A 15,360-nucleotide genomic window follows, 5' to 3' on the forward strand; every position below is an offset into this window, starting at 1 on the left:
CCTTGGATTTATGTTTCTAACCTCTAGGAGTCCTGTTGTGGCCCAGTGGGTTAAGAACCTGATTAGTGTCCATGAGGATATGAGTTTGATCCCTGGCCTTGCTTAGTGCGTTAAGGAATCCAGCCATTGCCATGAGCTGTGGTGTAAGTTGCAGGCATGGCTCATATCTGGCATTGCTGTGGCCATGGTGTGGCCTGGGAGCTGCAGCTTTGATTCAACCCCTATCCTGGGAACTTCTATATGCCACAGGTGCGGCCCTTAAAGAGAAGTGACCCTCTATGGTGGATGTCATCTGTGTCCCAAAAGTATACTCCCCTCTCATCACAGAAGGGCCGGGAACCAACTGGAATCAGGGTACATTCTGATCTTTGTTCTCACAGGCTGCTGGACTGTAGTAGTATTTATTTTTATTTATTTTTATTTTTTTGTCTTTTTAGGGCCACACCTGCGGCATATGGAAGTTCCCAGGCTAGGGGTCCAATTGGAGCTTCAGCTGCCGGACTACGTCATAACTCATGGCAATGCCAGATCCTTAACCCACTGAGCAAGGCCAGGGATTGAACCCGAAACCTCTTCATTCCTAGTTGAATTCGTTTCCGCTGTGCCATGACAGGAACTCCTGGATTATAGTATTCTTGCTTCTGGTGTCTGCCCCCTGGTGGATGAGTCCCATCTAGAGGCCTATGCAGGCTTCCTGGTAGGAGGAACTGGTGCTTGTCCACTGGTGGGTGGAGCTGAGTCTTAACCCTCTGGTGGGGAGGGCCATGTCAAAGGGCATGTCTAGAGGTGGCTGTGGGCTCAGGAAGTCTTTAGGCAACCTCTATGCTGATGAGTGGGACTTGGTTCCTGCCCTGTTGATTGTTTGGCCTGAAACATCCCAGCACTGGCTGTTGGGTGGATCCAGATCTCAGTGCCAAAATGGTGGCCACCAGTGTCTTTGCCACAGCCACCCCTCAACCCATGCCTTCCCAGAAGACTCTTCAAGATCAGCAGGTAGGTCTGGTCCAGGCTCCTGTGAAGTCCCTGTCTTTACCCTGGGTCTCAGTATGCATGAGACTGTGTGTGTGTGCTCTCCAAGAGCAGAGCCTCTGTTTTCTGCAGTCCAGTGGAACTCCTGGAATCAAGCCTTGCTAGCCTTCGAAGCCAAATGCTCTGGGGATTCTCCCAATTCCAGACCCCCAGGGTGGGAGTCTGATGTGGGGCTTAGAACTCTAACCCCTTTAGGAGAACTTTCACTCCTATAGGAGAAAAAAAATAATTACTTCCCATTTTGTGGGTCACCTGGGCAGGGTATGGGAGTCAATTATATCATGAGTGCGCCTCTTACCATCTTGTTGGGTTTCTTCTTTATGTCTTTGAATATAGGCTGTCTTTTTGGTAGGTTGCTGTCTTTTTTTTTTAAATCAATGGTTGTTCAGCAGTTAGTTGTGATTTTGGTATGCTTGTGAGAGGTGGTAAGCTAAGATCCTTTGACTCTGCCATCTTGTCCCCTCCTGAGCAGTTAAATTTTTTAAACATAATAGCAGTAGATGTGATCTCTTGATGCCGCGATCTCTCATACCTGTTTATAGCCTCAGCATCCCTGTTGCACTTTGGGATACTCTGTGTAGTTGTATCATGCTAATTGATGCATACCAATTCTTGAATGAATGCAAAGAATTTGCTCTCAGCAGCACCAAAATAGAAAGGGGAAGTGTGGCTCAGGTGTCATTGCCATTACTATTATATTTCTAGGGGATCGCAATTTGGAAGGAATGTGTTTCTTGGAAGCGAAGCTTTGCCAGAGATCTCTCTTCTCTGTAGCCTCTGAGTTGGCCCCTACTATGACTTCTTTCTTACTCTCGAAGTACTTACACCATGTGACCTCATTGAAATCTTCATTTGTTCATTTATTCATTCCAAAAAAGTATTTATTGAGCACCTGCTATATGCTAAGGATTACATTTTCTATGTGTTTTTGTCCAGAGTTATCACTAGAAGTTTCAAACGCCATTCACAAGACTTTGATACTCACCAGGCCCTACATAGGCCACAATTTACCTCCACCACCTGTTCCTCAACACCAGTTACTCCAAACCAGAATCCCTGAGAGCAGTGGGCCAACTGTCCTAGGAATTCTAGCCCCAAACGTGAAACAAATTACTAAAGGAATCAGCCTATTCATAAAAAAGCTCTACATGAAACTGAGGGGTCCCAAGTATTTCTCTGGGCAAAACAATCCTTATTCTTTGCCATTATAAGTAAGGTTCTTCATCATCTTGAGATTCATACTGTGTTTCTTGTTTGGAAGGGGAAACTATTTCAGAAATTGGTCTGTGATCTACCCAGGAGCCAGGGACTTGAGTAATTCCAGGCTGGAGTCAGACTCCTGGGCTCCATGCAGTGCCAAAAGCTAAAACCCTTTGAGACCGGACACTTTCATAGAGATAAGAAAGCTTAAGAGAGGCACAGTAACCTGACTGAGGCCCAGTCAGTAAGCCAGGTCAGTCTCTTCAGTCCTGCTGTGGTCAGAATGTGGTTGGAGTGGTTATTCTGCCTGGAGGGCCTTCTGCCTTTCCTGAACCATCGGGATCATGGGAATTAGTAGGTCAGGACAAGGGGGCAGTAACACTGTAGTGTAGCATTGCCACCCCAGGCGGTACGTTTTGATTTGACCACAGATGCAGGGCTTCCTGTCCTGCTGCTTCTATTCTCTTGTGCTCTGCCTTCTTTGACCACAGATGCAGGGCTTCCTGTCCTGCTGCTTCTATTCTCTTATGCTCTGCCTTCTGGTTCACTATGCAGCAGTTGCTATTATTTGCTGGTTGTACTGGATACCTGGGTGATGGGTAGACTTCGAGGGATCAGCTTGATATCCTGGTGCAGATGGAACTCCTCTGACCAAGATTTGAACTCCTCTGACCAATCACAATCTACTGAGCTGTTTTAGAAGTATCTCTGATGCCACTGTGGGCAGTAAGGTGAGTCAGGGAGCAGGTGGGCTGTGAGTGTGGCTGACAGGTTGGAACCAAGCTCAACCATTTAGCTCCACATGTGGTCTGAGATTTTCATAAGCACCTCTGTACCTCTCCCCCTTGCTCCTGTTAGCTCTCTGGTATACAGAAGGGTTGTTTAAGTTATGAGATAGCTGTGGGAATTATGTGTTCTTCATTGTGTTTGTATTTTACTCTGTTTGTCATGCACTAGCTCCCTCTAGTGGAGAAGGTGACTGCCTCTTCATTTTTGCCTCACATACTCAAGTCTTTGGAAAGCAAGTGGGAGGCTGTCCATTCATAAACCTGGTGTTGAAACGACATCCAGTAAGCTTTAAATGCCAGCCCAGGAGGTGAGGAATGGGCAGTAGAGGGACAGGAGCAGGAGTAAGGGGGAGGGTTAGCCTAGAGCACTAGCACTTCTCAAAGTCAAGTCTTGGGGTAAGACACAGATAAGGTCACCAAGATTGATTGTGTGCACTGATCACAGCGGCCTCACTGCCCTCCCCTCCTCCCCCCACATGCACCCTCCTCCCACAGAGCATCTCTTATCTCTGCCAGGGATCAGGAGGCAGCCCCGCATCCCCATCCACGCTCAGAGCACGCGTCTTCCCTCACATGACTCCACCCTGGAGCTGTGTCTGGGTTCGTGCTCAGGAATGGTCCCCCCCTCTTTTGCACCTCCCTTCCCAAACCTCCGTCCCGGTTCACCCTGGGTTCCACACAGTGCCAAAGTTTACAAAAAGAGGCAAGTTCGTGTTTGTGGGGGTGGCTTTAGTCAAGAGAAGGCCTGCGGACAGCCACTGGGTCCTGCTCGCAGACTCAGGACTAATGGACAGTAAAGAACAAAGCACAAGCCATATGTACTTTCCAATAATTTTTTTGTTTTTAATATCAATTGACGTTTTAAAAAATACAGAGGTGTTTGACACAGAATAGCACCATTGTGTAGGGCACATACAGTTCCTGCGCCCGGCACCTGAAGGGGGTCCTCTTGCTTGGGCTGGGGGGCAGTCACTCAGGGGGCGTTTGACTCACACCAGTTAGTTTCCTGCCTCTGCCTCGACCCAAAGGTCTTACAGGAAGACAATAAATAAATAGAACACCGAGATTTTATTTTGCAGTCTGCCCAGTTCAGGTCTCTTAGAGAGGGGAGAAAAGTCCAAACTGTGAGAAGGTGGGATGAATGGACATCAGGTCAGGTCAGCCATTCAGTGCAGAGTCCTAGAGTGACTGAGATTGGAAAGTACTTGGGTCCTTTGGGTTTGCAATGGATTGTGTTGTTTCTGGGTTCAGGTTTTTACAAGAAGCAGACAGGCCCTATGTCCACACCGAATTCCTGCTCGGGCCCTCCTATGTCCATAGGCGCGATGTCAATGATGGGGAGGCGAGAGGTCTTCTGTGACCGGTACTCAATCATAGTCTGGCCCCACTTACCGGTGTGTTTCTAGGGAAAAAAGAGAGGGTCAGCGGATGCCTTGCAGTCCGGCCAGCATCACAGAACACACCCCAGACCTCTTTTGGATTGACCTCCACCTCCACTCTGGTCCTCAGCGGCGGGGCCTCCTCCCCCTGCTCTCCTCCGCTCCCACTCCCCACAGTGAGCACCCGGCCTGTGAGGACAGGGCCCCACGCACCACACGAACGTTCCTATAACAGGCACTGGACACGCGGAGCCCAGGGAGTGGAGGAGACAGGGCAGCAGGCACCTCTCCCTCACCCATCACCCTGCGTGTCGTCCCCACGTGGCCCCTCACCCTCACGCCCCTTTAGGACTATGCCACCTGCTGTGGACCAACCCTCTACCTGCTCCAGCCTGAGCCCCAGGCCCCGAGAAGCTCATTGCTCTGGTGACCCAGCCGGCCTGACTCACCGTGCAGCCATCCTTCAGAACAGTATACGTGAACCTGCTGTTGCCCTCAGCCCGGATCTCCACGTCGTTGGAGCCCTGGATGAGCAGGGCTTTCTTGAGGTTGCCAGCAGCTTCGTCCAGGTAGGCAATGCTGTTCTTGCAGTGGTAGGTGATGTTCTGGGAGCCCTCAGTGGACAGCAGGCGCAGGAAGGTCATCTGGACGTTGGCAGTGTTAGGAGCCAGGTTGTCATCTCCATAGCTGAACTGTATGGCAGAGAGCAGTGGTATGAGGCCCAGGCATAGGGGTTGCAGGGGCTGCCAACTGACCAGGGTTCAGAGATGCTGAAGGGGCTGGGCCCGTGGGTCACTGCAAAGACATTTTTGCTTCCAGGGAGTGGAGCAAGACTCCATAGACCTCTTCCTCCACCTCTAAATGGGACCCCCCCCCAAAAAAATCTCCTCTTTCCTTCTTTGTAAGTGCCAAAGAATACTGGTGAGAAGGTGGGCAAGTGCTAAAAACTGCCAGGGAGAAAGCAGAGAAAGGTTTTGAGGAGTTATCTCGGGCCTAGAGCAAGCAGGTACTCACATGGAAGCCGCCATTGATGGTTTCTCCAAACCAGATGTGTTTCTTGTCCTTGCTCTTGCTGCTCCACCAGTTCTTCTTGGGAACGCTGGCTGGGCTGGGGTAGACGCAGGTCTCACCAGTCTCCATGTTGCAGAAAACCTTCATGGCGTCCAAAGTGCATCCCTGGTTGGGGTCGATCCAGTAGTCTCCTGCGGGGGAGGGAGGCAACACCCCATCGGGGCTCAGACAGGTACAGACACATGCTCCCTAGAGGGCCAGGCCTGCCTGGAGGAGACAAAAGCCTATGGGGACACAGAGGGGCAGGGGCAGTGAGGAGCAGGGTGTGGGGGCCGCATGCGGCCAAAGGAAGGCAGAAGGAGATCGGGCCAAGGAGACCTGGCTGGGAACATCTAGTGTTCAACTGGGGAACAAGCACAAAGCCAGGTGTAGGACCTGCCTGGGGGCGGGGGCCCGGCTATTCCTGCCATGTGGCCATTGCAGCAGAGGTCAGGCTGCAGTTTCTCTGCTGTGAAATGGGGGAGCTGCTACACGCCAGAACCTTCCAGGCCCCACTCTGCCCTGCACTGAGAGGCATCTGCTTCCTCGTTCTGAAGGGGGCCAGGCCCAGCAGGCTGACTTCCTGCTCTCTGTTGGGTGCTGGGGCAGGGGGGACCTGCCCTCCAGGCTCACCGCTCTTCCACTCGGGGTGGCAGAGTTTCAGGTCCCGGCAGGTGCGAGCAGGGTTCTTGCGGGAGCCCTCGGGACTGCGGATGCTCTCAATCTGGTTGTTGAGGGACTTGAGCGTGGCATCCACCTCAGCATCGTGCTGCCTCAGGTTGCCGGCCGCCTCGTCGGCCCGCATGTACTGCAGGGGGTCGGGACCCTTCTCTCTCTGGCCTAGGCCAGCAAAGGCGGACATGTCGATGCCAGGACCCGGGGGACCTGGGGGGCCAGGGGGGCCAGGAGTTCCAGGAGGACCCTGAAGCAGGAAAGAGAGAAATCAGCCAGGAATTAAGGGGAGGAGGCCCTCCTGTGTCCATCCCACCGCTAGAATGTACTAGAGTATGTCCTTCCCAGACCATGAGGTTGGGCAAAGGGGCGTGTGTGCAGCAGGCCATGGACCAAGAAAACCAGAGCCCACTTCCTGTTTCTTTGTTTGCTCCTCTCTTCTCTTCCCATGGACCCTCTAAACCTCCTAGGAGCCCCATGATAAAGGATGCCGTTGCATTAGCCTCAGCATGATACCCTGAAAGAAGCCCCTAGCACCTGGGAGCTCAGGCCTTCAGCGCTGGGAGCACCCGGGACAGTGGGAAGACGTCAGAACACTTACAGCGGGGCCAGTTTCACCAGAACGTCCACGGGGACCAGGAGGTCCAATGGGGCCAGGGATTCCATTAGCACCATCTTTGCCTGAAGGACCGACGGGGCCAGGAGGACCCTGTAGGCCGGGAGAGAGGCGGTGAGAAAAGAGCCATCAACAAAGGGAAGGTTGAGAAGGAGAGGGGCTGGGGAGGTGGCCCTCCTGGCCGGTCTATTCCCAATTCTTCCCGGTTCTGTCATAGAACCCCACGCTGCTCTCTGTGTGGCCAAGAACCAGCAGGATGGCTTCCTGGCTCTCCTACCCTCCTTCACTCCCCTCTGTAAAAACCTGTTCCCAGGGGGTCTGACAGTTAAGAGCTGCTCTCATGTTCATCCCATGATCTCAGGTACTTCTCAGGCCATTGTCTCACCAAGCCAGTCCCAGCTCTGCTGCTGAGTGAGGCCCCCTGGGCCCGAGGCTCTCCTAGAAGCAGCCACATCAGCCTTCCACCAAACACCTGGCCAGCACCCTGGACCCACCCCAGAGGAAGGGCTCACTCCATCACTTACTCTAGGGCCAGAAGGACCAGCAGGACCAGAAGCACCTTGGTCTCCAGAAGGACCCTGGGCAGAAGGAAGAGGCAAAGGTCAGCACCGAGCCCCATCTTCTTGACTATGCATGTGTAGTGGGTATATATACAGTGGGTGTTGGGGGTGCAGATGCATGTCCCATCCCCATGCCCCTTCCTCCCTCCAACCCTGAGGAGGGCCTGGACATTTCTTAGGATGACCCTAAGTCATCTTAGCAGCACAGGAAACTCAAGGGGGCTCTGCACAGTGGGAGGCCTTGGGGAGACAAGCGCAGACAGCAGCACTCACAGGGGGGCCGGGCAGACCCTGCAGACCAGTGAAGCCACGGTGTCCCTTCAGTCCCCTCTCGCCAGCCTCTCCAGCTTCTCCTTTGTCACCTCGGGGGCCTTGAGGGCCCTGGGAACAAGACACACGGGCACAGGTTAGGTCAGCTCAGGCCAGAGCAAAGAGCCTTCTGCTGGCAAGGAGCCCCAGGTCCCTGTTGCTGGGACCTCGCACAGGACACCCAGATACTCACTGGCATTCCTCGGGCTCCAGCTGGTCCTGCAGGTCCCATGGGGCCTTGTGCTCCCTGTGGGGAGAGTGGGAGCAGCGTCAGAGCAAGTCAGGACAGAGACGGGCCTCCTCTGCCTCTGTCTCCCTGCTGGGCACTGAACCCAGGGCCTGGGGAGGGGGAGGGTGGGTGGGAAGAGCTCCCTGTCCCCTCAGCCAGCCTCCTCCACCATGGCTTTTACTGAGTCACAGATACTCACAGCTTCTCCTCGGTCTCCCTGCTTGCCAGTGGGGCCGGCGGGGCCAGGAGAGCCAGGGGGCCCAGGGGCTCCAGGAGCGCCCGCAGCACCAGTCTCACCACGATCACCCTGTTAGAAAAGAGGTCTCAGGCTCAGAGAAGAATGTTCCAGAAGAGACAAGGAGAGCCCTAACTTTGTGACCCCAACATACCAACCCAGGCTGGCCTGCCAGGCCATTGGAATGTCCCTCTGCCCGAGTGCACGTAGAGACCCCTGTACTCACCTTGACTCCAGCTGCACCATCTCTGCCAGGGGGGCCATCAGCACCGGGGCTTCCCTGGGCAAAGGGAAAAGGGGCCATCAGAGCTGCCCACTGTCCCTGCCTTTGCTCCCCGCCCTCCCCAGCTGGAACCCAGGATTGTTCCCTCTGTCTGTCCAGCCGAAGCTTCAGAGCCAAAGCTTCCTCATTGAGCATCCTCCTCCCTCCCTCCTGTGTGCCCAGTGTTTAGCCTGTGCCCTTCTCTCTCCCATGACCACTTTCCCATTGCACCTGGCCCTTGTGCTTGGCCCATTCTGTCACCTCCTTCTCCAGGGCTCCCCTCTGCCTAGAAAGAGCCAGCCACAGTGGGTCCCTCTGCTCACCTCACGTCCAGGTTCACCAGAAGGACCAGTCAGGCCGGGAGGACCGACAGGACCAGGGGGACCTCGGTCTCCAGATGCTCCGGGAGCTCCCTGCTTGCCAGGCTCGCCCTGGGGACAGCAACAAGGGGGTAAGTGTTCCTCCGAGGCCCTGCTGAGCCTTTCTGGGGAGGGGGCTGACCAGGGGTCAGTTCTGAGTATGGAGCAGGTGGCAGCCAGGTCACTTGCACCAAGAACACTGGGTGAAGAGCCTCTGTGGGAGCCAGGCTGGGCCCAGCTTGCCCAGAGGACGGGGCATCCTCACTCACCGATGGGCCAGGCAGGCCGGGGAATCCTCGCTCACCACGCTGTCCAGGCAGACCGACGATGCCCCGTTGACCAGCCAGACCCTGGGGACCTGGAGGACCATCAGGACCCTGAGAGAGTAGAGGAGAGAGGTAAGCACTTAAGAGACATGGAGCTGTCCCGGCTCTGAGCAGCAGCCGGCTGCCTGCTGCAGGGATCGCACTCAGCCCTCCTGCTGGCAGGGCTCTTCTCCCCACCAGCCCCACAGCCCTGCTCCCTGACTCTGGGCTCTGAGAGCCCCCATGCCCTTCCCATCCCTGCCCCAGTGACCTTGACTCTGGGCTACCCCAGCCCGCAGCAGGACTTACAGAGGGACCATCCTCTCCAGGCTCTCCCTTCTCGCCAGGGGGTCCAGCAGGACCTTGGAGGCCAGGGTCACCAGCTCGGCCAGGGGGGCCACTGTCTCCTCGAGCGCCTTTGGGACCATCTTTTCCAGAAGGACCAGGGGGACCAGGGGGTCCAGGGTTGCCCTAGAAGGAGCAAACATAGGAAGTGAGAACTTGGCTCACCCTTCCCCACCCAGCCAGGCTGCTAAAGCCACCATGACCCTTTGGGGGCTCTCTCCACTAAGGCTGTTTGGTCTCCACCCCAGTCAACCTATTCTGTCCTCTCCCATTTGAGCTCTGGGCAGCTAGCCTGGCTTCTCCAGCCCCTGCCCACTTTCCTTTTTCTGGTCCTCCTATGGCCTCAATCCCACACCAGGCCTCAAGGAACAGCTCCAGCCTTGCCCCTCTATGCCCACTCCCCCTGCACTTGGCAGTACTGGTGAGGGGATGACTTTTCACCATCTCTCCTCCCTCCACGGCAAACTCCCCAACAGCCAGATGAGAAATATCCGCACAAGAAATGTGTGTCCATGATGAAGCCAATTGTACCAGCCCCATCCTGCCCGCTGAGCTAGAAGCCCATGGCCAACAAGAGGGGCATACCCCCTGCTCCCAATTGTCCCCTTCATCAATTACTCCTCCCAGGAGTGGGAATGGGCATAACGACAAGCAGGGGGCTGGGCCAGACTCTTGGACCTCTGCCTTGTGCCTCCATGCCAGGAGTAAGGTAGGCACCAGCCAGGAGCAGCACTTACATTGGAGCCTGGGGGTCCGACGCGGCCAGCAGCTCCGGGGAATCCGGTGGCTCCCTATGTGAGGAGAGGGGAGAGTCTGAGTACCTCAGGCCCTCGGAGCCCCAAGAATCAAATTGGGGGCGTGTGTGTGTCAGAGGTTGGTGTGGAAAGGGGCGAGGGGCTGCAGAGCAGCAAGGGGAGCTAGAGAGGAAGAAGGGGCCCCTAGGGTCTGGCCACTGCCCAGTACAGCTACAGCGTTTCTGCCTCCAGCTCCTGCAGGGGCACATCTGGCGCTGCAGGGAGCTGATCACGGTGAGCCTGGGGTCTGGAAACTCCCAGGATCACTGAGCACCAGCCAAGAGGGGTGCGCCTTTCCGCCGCCCAACCGACTCCCAGCTGTGGGATGGGCTCGGGCTGGGGGCAAAAGTGGGGCTGAGAAGGAAGGAGGGATGGTGGAGCCTCAGGGCCAGGCCTTCTTCTTGAGGCCGGGGATGGGCGGGAGAGGAGCTGCCGCCCCCACAGTGCCCTCCACCTGACCCAGTGGTGGCAGAGTGGGGGCTTCACTCACCGGGGGGCCTTGAGCACCTCGGGCTCCTTTAGGACCAGTCACACCAGTGGGACCCTGGGAGGAAGGAGAGAGACAGTGAGGCCTGGTCGCCCCAGGGGAGGGCTGAGGGCATCGGCCCTGACAGCAGACTCCTGAGAGCTAGGCTCTCAAACATGCAGCTTTCATGGCACAAAAATCCTAGCCTGGAGAAACAGTCACAGGCAGGCCTGCCACCTTGAGCCACAGGAGGCTCGTGTTTTAGGAGACTTGGGGGAGGAGAAGCCTACTGGGTGTCCTCAGAGCTGGTCCGAGGTCTCCCAGGAGACCAGCTGCTCTGTCCCAGGCTGTGTGTCCTCAGAGAGACACAGCTGGTACCCTGTGTCCATCCCCCAGCACACCCACAACACACCTACCCCCATGACAGTGAAGCCAACTTAGCTACTTGAGCCTCATCCCTGGGTACAGATCCTCCTCCCTGCAGCCTTCCCCTCTGGTGGCTGCGGCAGCAGCAGGCTGCAGAGTCTGCTGGGCGGAGGGCCCTAAACCCAGGCAAGCGTCCCCCAGGCCCATCCCTCTGCTCTGGGGGATCAGTTCCTGGGGAGCGAGTGTAACCCACCTGAGGCCCAGGAGCTCCAGAGGGCCCCTGAGGACCTGGGGCACCAGCGTCACCTTTCTGGCCGGCCTCTCCTTGCTCGCCTTTGGCACCGGGCTGGCCGTCAGCACCCTGTCATGGGAAGGGGGAAGCCAGTGAGTGGGGGCCAACACTGGAGATTCTTCCAAAAGGGTCGGGGACTTGTGTGTATCCACGTGGGCCTGAACGTTGGGAATGAGGAAGGATTGCTACACCAGTGTGGAGGGGTAGGGGGAGAGGAACCGTTTCTCTCTTGAAATCCTGTCCCTCTCCGCCCCCTGCAGGACGGACGGTGCCCTTGGGAAGGCTGCACAGCTGTTGGAGGGAGGGTGGATGGAGGTACTCACGGGAGGACCAGCGAATCCAGCAGGTCCGGGGGGTCCAGTCTCTCCACGTTCACCCTTTGAGAGGAGAGGACAGGAAGGGTGAGGCTCAGTCCTCTGGCTGCTCTGTTCCCTCCCAGGAGCACAGAGGCTCTGGCCTGGCCTCGCCTACTGCACAGCCACCCCCAGAGAGAAGCGGGTCAGGGGCCCAGGTCAGAAAGCCACTCCTGGTCAGAGGATCTGGGGACCCGAAGGCCCTCCCACCCGATCGCGGCATGGGGGTGACGTGCCTTCTCTCTTCCTTTCCCAGACCCAGAGGGCAGGAGGGAGCCAGCGAGGGGGGTCTGCAGGGCCTGGCCAGGGCCAGATACTCACCGGGGCGCCACGAGCACCAGCAGTTCCTGCAGGACCAGGAGGTCCAACTTCTCCCTAAAGTGAGGAGCAGGGACAAGTGCCAAGGATGAGGGGAGAGGGGTCAGAATGGGCCCTTCAAGCACAAAGTGCATCCAGAGCCCTGACAGCGGACGGGGCCCTGGTCTCCCCACCAACCCACAGCTTGTTTTCTCCTTGTTGCTCCAGCCACGCATACACCCTCCTGGGGGCTTTGCTGAAGACACCTGTATCCCCATGTCCAACTGCTCCCCTTGACAGTTCACCCATGCACCCAGCACAGCCATGACTTTGTTTCTAAGAAGACCCTCACCCGCCGCCCTGGCTCAAGGGCAGGAGGGTGACAGTTACAGAGCAAGGGGAGGAGGAGGCCTGATGGGGAGGTGAGGAAGGGGACCCATGACTCACCTTCTCACCGTTAGCACCCGCTGGGCCAGGGGGGCCGATGGGGCCAGTCAGACCCTGGGGAGAGAAGGTGGAGGTGAGGGGCAGAGAGGCAGCCAGGGGTGTGGAGAGCCCAGCAGGGAGCCTTGGGGCCCCCACCCATGGACCTTGGCACATCCTCCCGTGGCCCCCAGAACCCTCTTACTTTGGGGCCCCCAGTTTTGACAGGGGGGATCCCTGCAGTTACCCAGCCCCCACAGCTGAGACAGGACCAGGGACCCTCTGTCCCCTGAGTGCAGGGCTGGAGATCCATGACAGTTCCCTGCAACCAGCGTCACTTACTCTTCCGCCGTCTTTCCCGGGGGCTCCCTCGGGGCCTTTCTCACCAACATCGCCCTGCGGGATGAAGGAAATGGGCCAGCTCAGTGAGTGCCCTCCTGAAGAGGGCTCCTGGTGGAGCTCAGAGCCTGGCCAAGAGGGACTTGCTGTGGTCTCAGGGTGAGTAAGACGGAGGGGTAGATTCAGGAGAGGACATCACTAAAGGTCAAACGGAGGGCCTTGGAGGGTGGTCTCCAGGTTTCCAGGTGTGGGGAGCGGGGGGCGTATGGGGAAGCACGTTCCGCCCAGTACTCACCCGGTCTCCCTTGGGCCCGGCAATACCAGCAGCTCCCCTCTCACCGGGCATCCCCTGCAGACCTGGAGGGCCCTGAGCCCCAGGGGGGCCAGCTGGGCCAGATGCGCCCTGTGGGGGGAAGGAGTCTGTGGTGGGCAGCCCAGCCCCAAGACCCCTTCCCTTCTTCCTCTGCCCAGACCCCTTTCTGTCTCATCCTCCACCCCTCCCTCCTTCCGTCTTCCTTCCTCTTCCTCCCTCAGCAGGGCCTCCGAGGCCAGCCCAGAGGTCCTCTGCCAGCAGGACCCGCCTCACTTACTTTGGGACCATCCGTGCCAGGAGTTCCGGGGAGGCCGCGGGGCCCCTGGAGACCCTGGGATCCGGGAGAGCCACGCTCCCCTGGGAAACCTCGTTCACCCTGCGCCAGAGACACCAAGGAGCAGTCAGGTGAGCGATGGGGCCGAGGCCCAAGGAGAGGGAGAAGCAGGGAGGTAGGGGCAGAGCAGGACCCAGGCCCCGTGCTGCGGGGACAGGCCTGCAGAACGCGCAGGGAGAGAGCAGGCCCATGGAGGCCACCCAGAAAAGGGTGACAGGACACTCACCCTGGGACCCACGAGCCAGGAGCTCCAGCTTCACCAGGAACGCCCTGAAGAAGAAAGCAGGATGAGCAGGCGAACAGAGGCTTTTCTGTCCCACAGCCTTGGCCTCCGCTGGGGGCTGAGCTCAGACTGTCGCCTTTGAGCTGGGCGGCAGGTCCCAGTTACTCCTGGAGCTCCTAGTCCCCTCCTGTCCCCTCCTGAGCCTCAGAATAGACCTTCCCACTCAAAACAGTTTGCAGGTTCAAAGAGCCCCCTACTCACCTGATCACCTGGTTTCCCACCTTCACCTGGGGCACCGGGAGGGCCAGGAAGTCCCTAGAAGCCAAAGTGACTTCATTAGGCAAAGAGCTGAGTTTGCTGCCCCACCCTCCAGGGAGGCTGACACAAGGCAAGAGCCGGGGGTACAGGGACAATTCATCCCCTGGTCCCCCTCGAGGGGTGCGCCTTCCCCCACAGCACCTGCTGCTGCCCCAGGGCCCTGGGTAAGGACAGGAGTCTCACCACCTACCTGGAAGCCAGATGGCCCAGGAGCACCCTGCTCGCCTCGTTCACCAGCAGGTCCCTGCAGCAGAAGACAAAGGTGAGCTGAGCCAGCACCCCAGAGAACCCGGGAGCCTCATCTAGGACTAGAAGGGTCTGGGGACTTCCCACACTGCCCAAGTAAGGAGTGCGTGCCTCGCTGTCCTCCCACTGGTGACCCACACTCCTGAAAATTAGGGTGGGGTTCACACTGCTGCCTGGGATACCCTGCCTCGGCTCAGGCATCCCAGATCAACACAGATCCACATGTGTCAGCTCCGTTGCTCCCCACCAGTGCCCACCGAGCCCCGGCCCGTTGGCCACCTGGACAGACTGGGCAGGTACTTACGGCGGGTCCAGGAGGACCTGCAGCACCTGTCTCGCCATCTTTGCCAGGAAGACCCTAGAGGGGAAAAAAAGGGGTGATGTCATGATATAATTTTCTTCAGTTCTACAGACCCCAGGGTGGGAGCACTATGTGGCCAGAGCTACTAGACAATCCCCCACCTGAACTCCATTTCAAACACTCCTTCCCTTCCCATCCTGGCCTGGCCTCTTCCTTCCCCTCAGTGCTTCTCAGCATGGGCGCTTTCTCCATCGCCCTGGGCAGCTATCAGCAACCAGAAGTCCTCCCGAACGGACTCCCCCAGGGCCACAGCAGCACGGGCCCAGCCCCAGGAATCCACTGCCAACTAGGGGACCCAGGAGCGTGCCCGGAGGCTGCTCTCCTCATAGGTGTCCAGCAAACACCAAGGCACAGGCAGTGGGGAGGATACTTACTCTCAGGCCAGGAGCACCAGGCAGTCCCTTCTCACCAGCTTTGCCAGGCTCACCCTGGAAGAAAGAGAGAAGGGCCATGAGCTGAAGGCTTTGAGGGGAATTGGAGAGGCAGCAGGCTGGGAGATTGGGGCTTGGGGCCACGGCCTGATGGACAACAAAGGCTAAAGCCGAGTATCCCCAGCAGCTCTGCCCCATGGAAGACTGTTGGGGTTGAGATGTGCCAAGGCTCTAAAGAGCGCTGGGTTTCCCCTGATCACATGCACTCTTGCAGAGTGTGGAGGGCCAGGCTGCCCAGGGCACTGTGGATCCTGCTCATTGTAGCCAGTAGATCCCAGTCTGCTGAGGGGCCAGCCCTTTCCCCAGGGGCAGGGAGGTAGTGGCACCATGTGGAAGGAAATGGAAGGGCAGGCGGTTACTTACATTGGCACCTTTGGGGCCAGGGAAACCCATGACACCAGGCTGCCCACGAGCCCCTTGGGGACCTGGAGGTCCAGGGCGACCATCTTCACCAGGAGCTCCCTGA

General features: G+C 57.6%; 1 protein-coding gene across 1 annotated transcript in view; it reads right to left on the bottom strand.

The window, feature by feature from the left end:
- COL2A1 (collagen type II alpha 1 chain) overlaps positions 3,837 to 15,360 on the bottom strand; it is a 30,763-nt gene continuing 19,239 nt past the window's right edge. Inside the window, 29 exon segments of the mRNA XM_021092611.1 lie at positions 3,837 to 4,419; positions 4,846 to 5,088; positions 5,411 to 5,598; positions 6,080 to 6,368; positions 6,720 to 6,827; positions 7,259 to 7,312; positions 7,568 to 7,675; positions 7,797 to 7,850; positions 8,032 to 8,139; positions 8,294 to 8,347; positions 8,653 to 8,760; positions 8,958 to 9,065; positions 9,303 to 9,464; positions 10,076 to 10,129; positions 10,623 to 10,676; positions 11,218 to 11,325; positions 11,580 to 11,633; positions 11,931 to 11,984; positions 12,354 to 12,407; positions 12,672 to 12,725; positions 12,964 to 13,071; positions 13,259 to 13,357; positions 13,542 to 13,555; positions 13,558 to 13,585; positions 13,800 to 13,853; positions 14,047 to 14,100; positions 14,407 to 14,460; positions 14,838 to 14,891; positions 15,258 to 15,356. Of these exon segments, the coding sequence (XP_020948270.1) occupies positions 4,273 to 4,419; positions 4,846 to 5,088; positions 5,411 to 5,598; positions 6,080 to 6,368; positions 6,720 to 6,827; positions 7,259 to 7,312; positions 7,568 to 7,675; positions 7,797 to 7,850; positions 8,032 to 8,139; positions 8,294 to 8,347; positions 8,653 to 8,760; positions 8,958 to 9,065; positions 9,303 to 9,464; positions 10,076 to 10,129; positions 10,623 to 10,676; positions 11,218 to 11,325; positions 11,580 to 11,633; positions 11,931 to 11,984; positions 12,354 to 12,407; positions 12,672 to 12,725; positions 12,964 to 13,071; positions 13,259 to 13,357; positions 13,542 to 13,555; positions 13,558 to 13,585; positions 13,800 to 13,853; positions 14,047 to 14,100; positions 14,407 to 14,460; positions 14,838 to 14,891; positions 15,258 to 15,356 (2,727 nt within the window). The 3' untranslated portion in view covers positions 3,837 to 4,272.

Source organism: Sus scrofa, chromosome 5 (assembly GCF_000003025.6).
Source record: "Sus scrofa isolate TJ Tabasco breed Duroc chromosome 5, Sscrofa11.1, whole genome shotgun sequence".
In the NCBI taxonomy this organism is placed as follows: Eukaryota; Metazoa; Chordata; class Mammalia; order Artiodactyla; family Suidae; genus Sus; species Sus scrofa.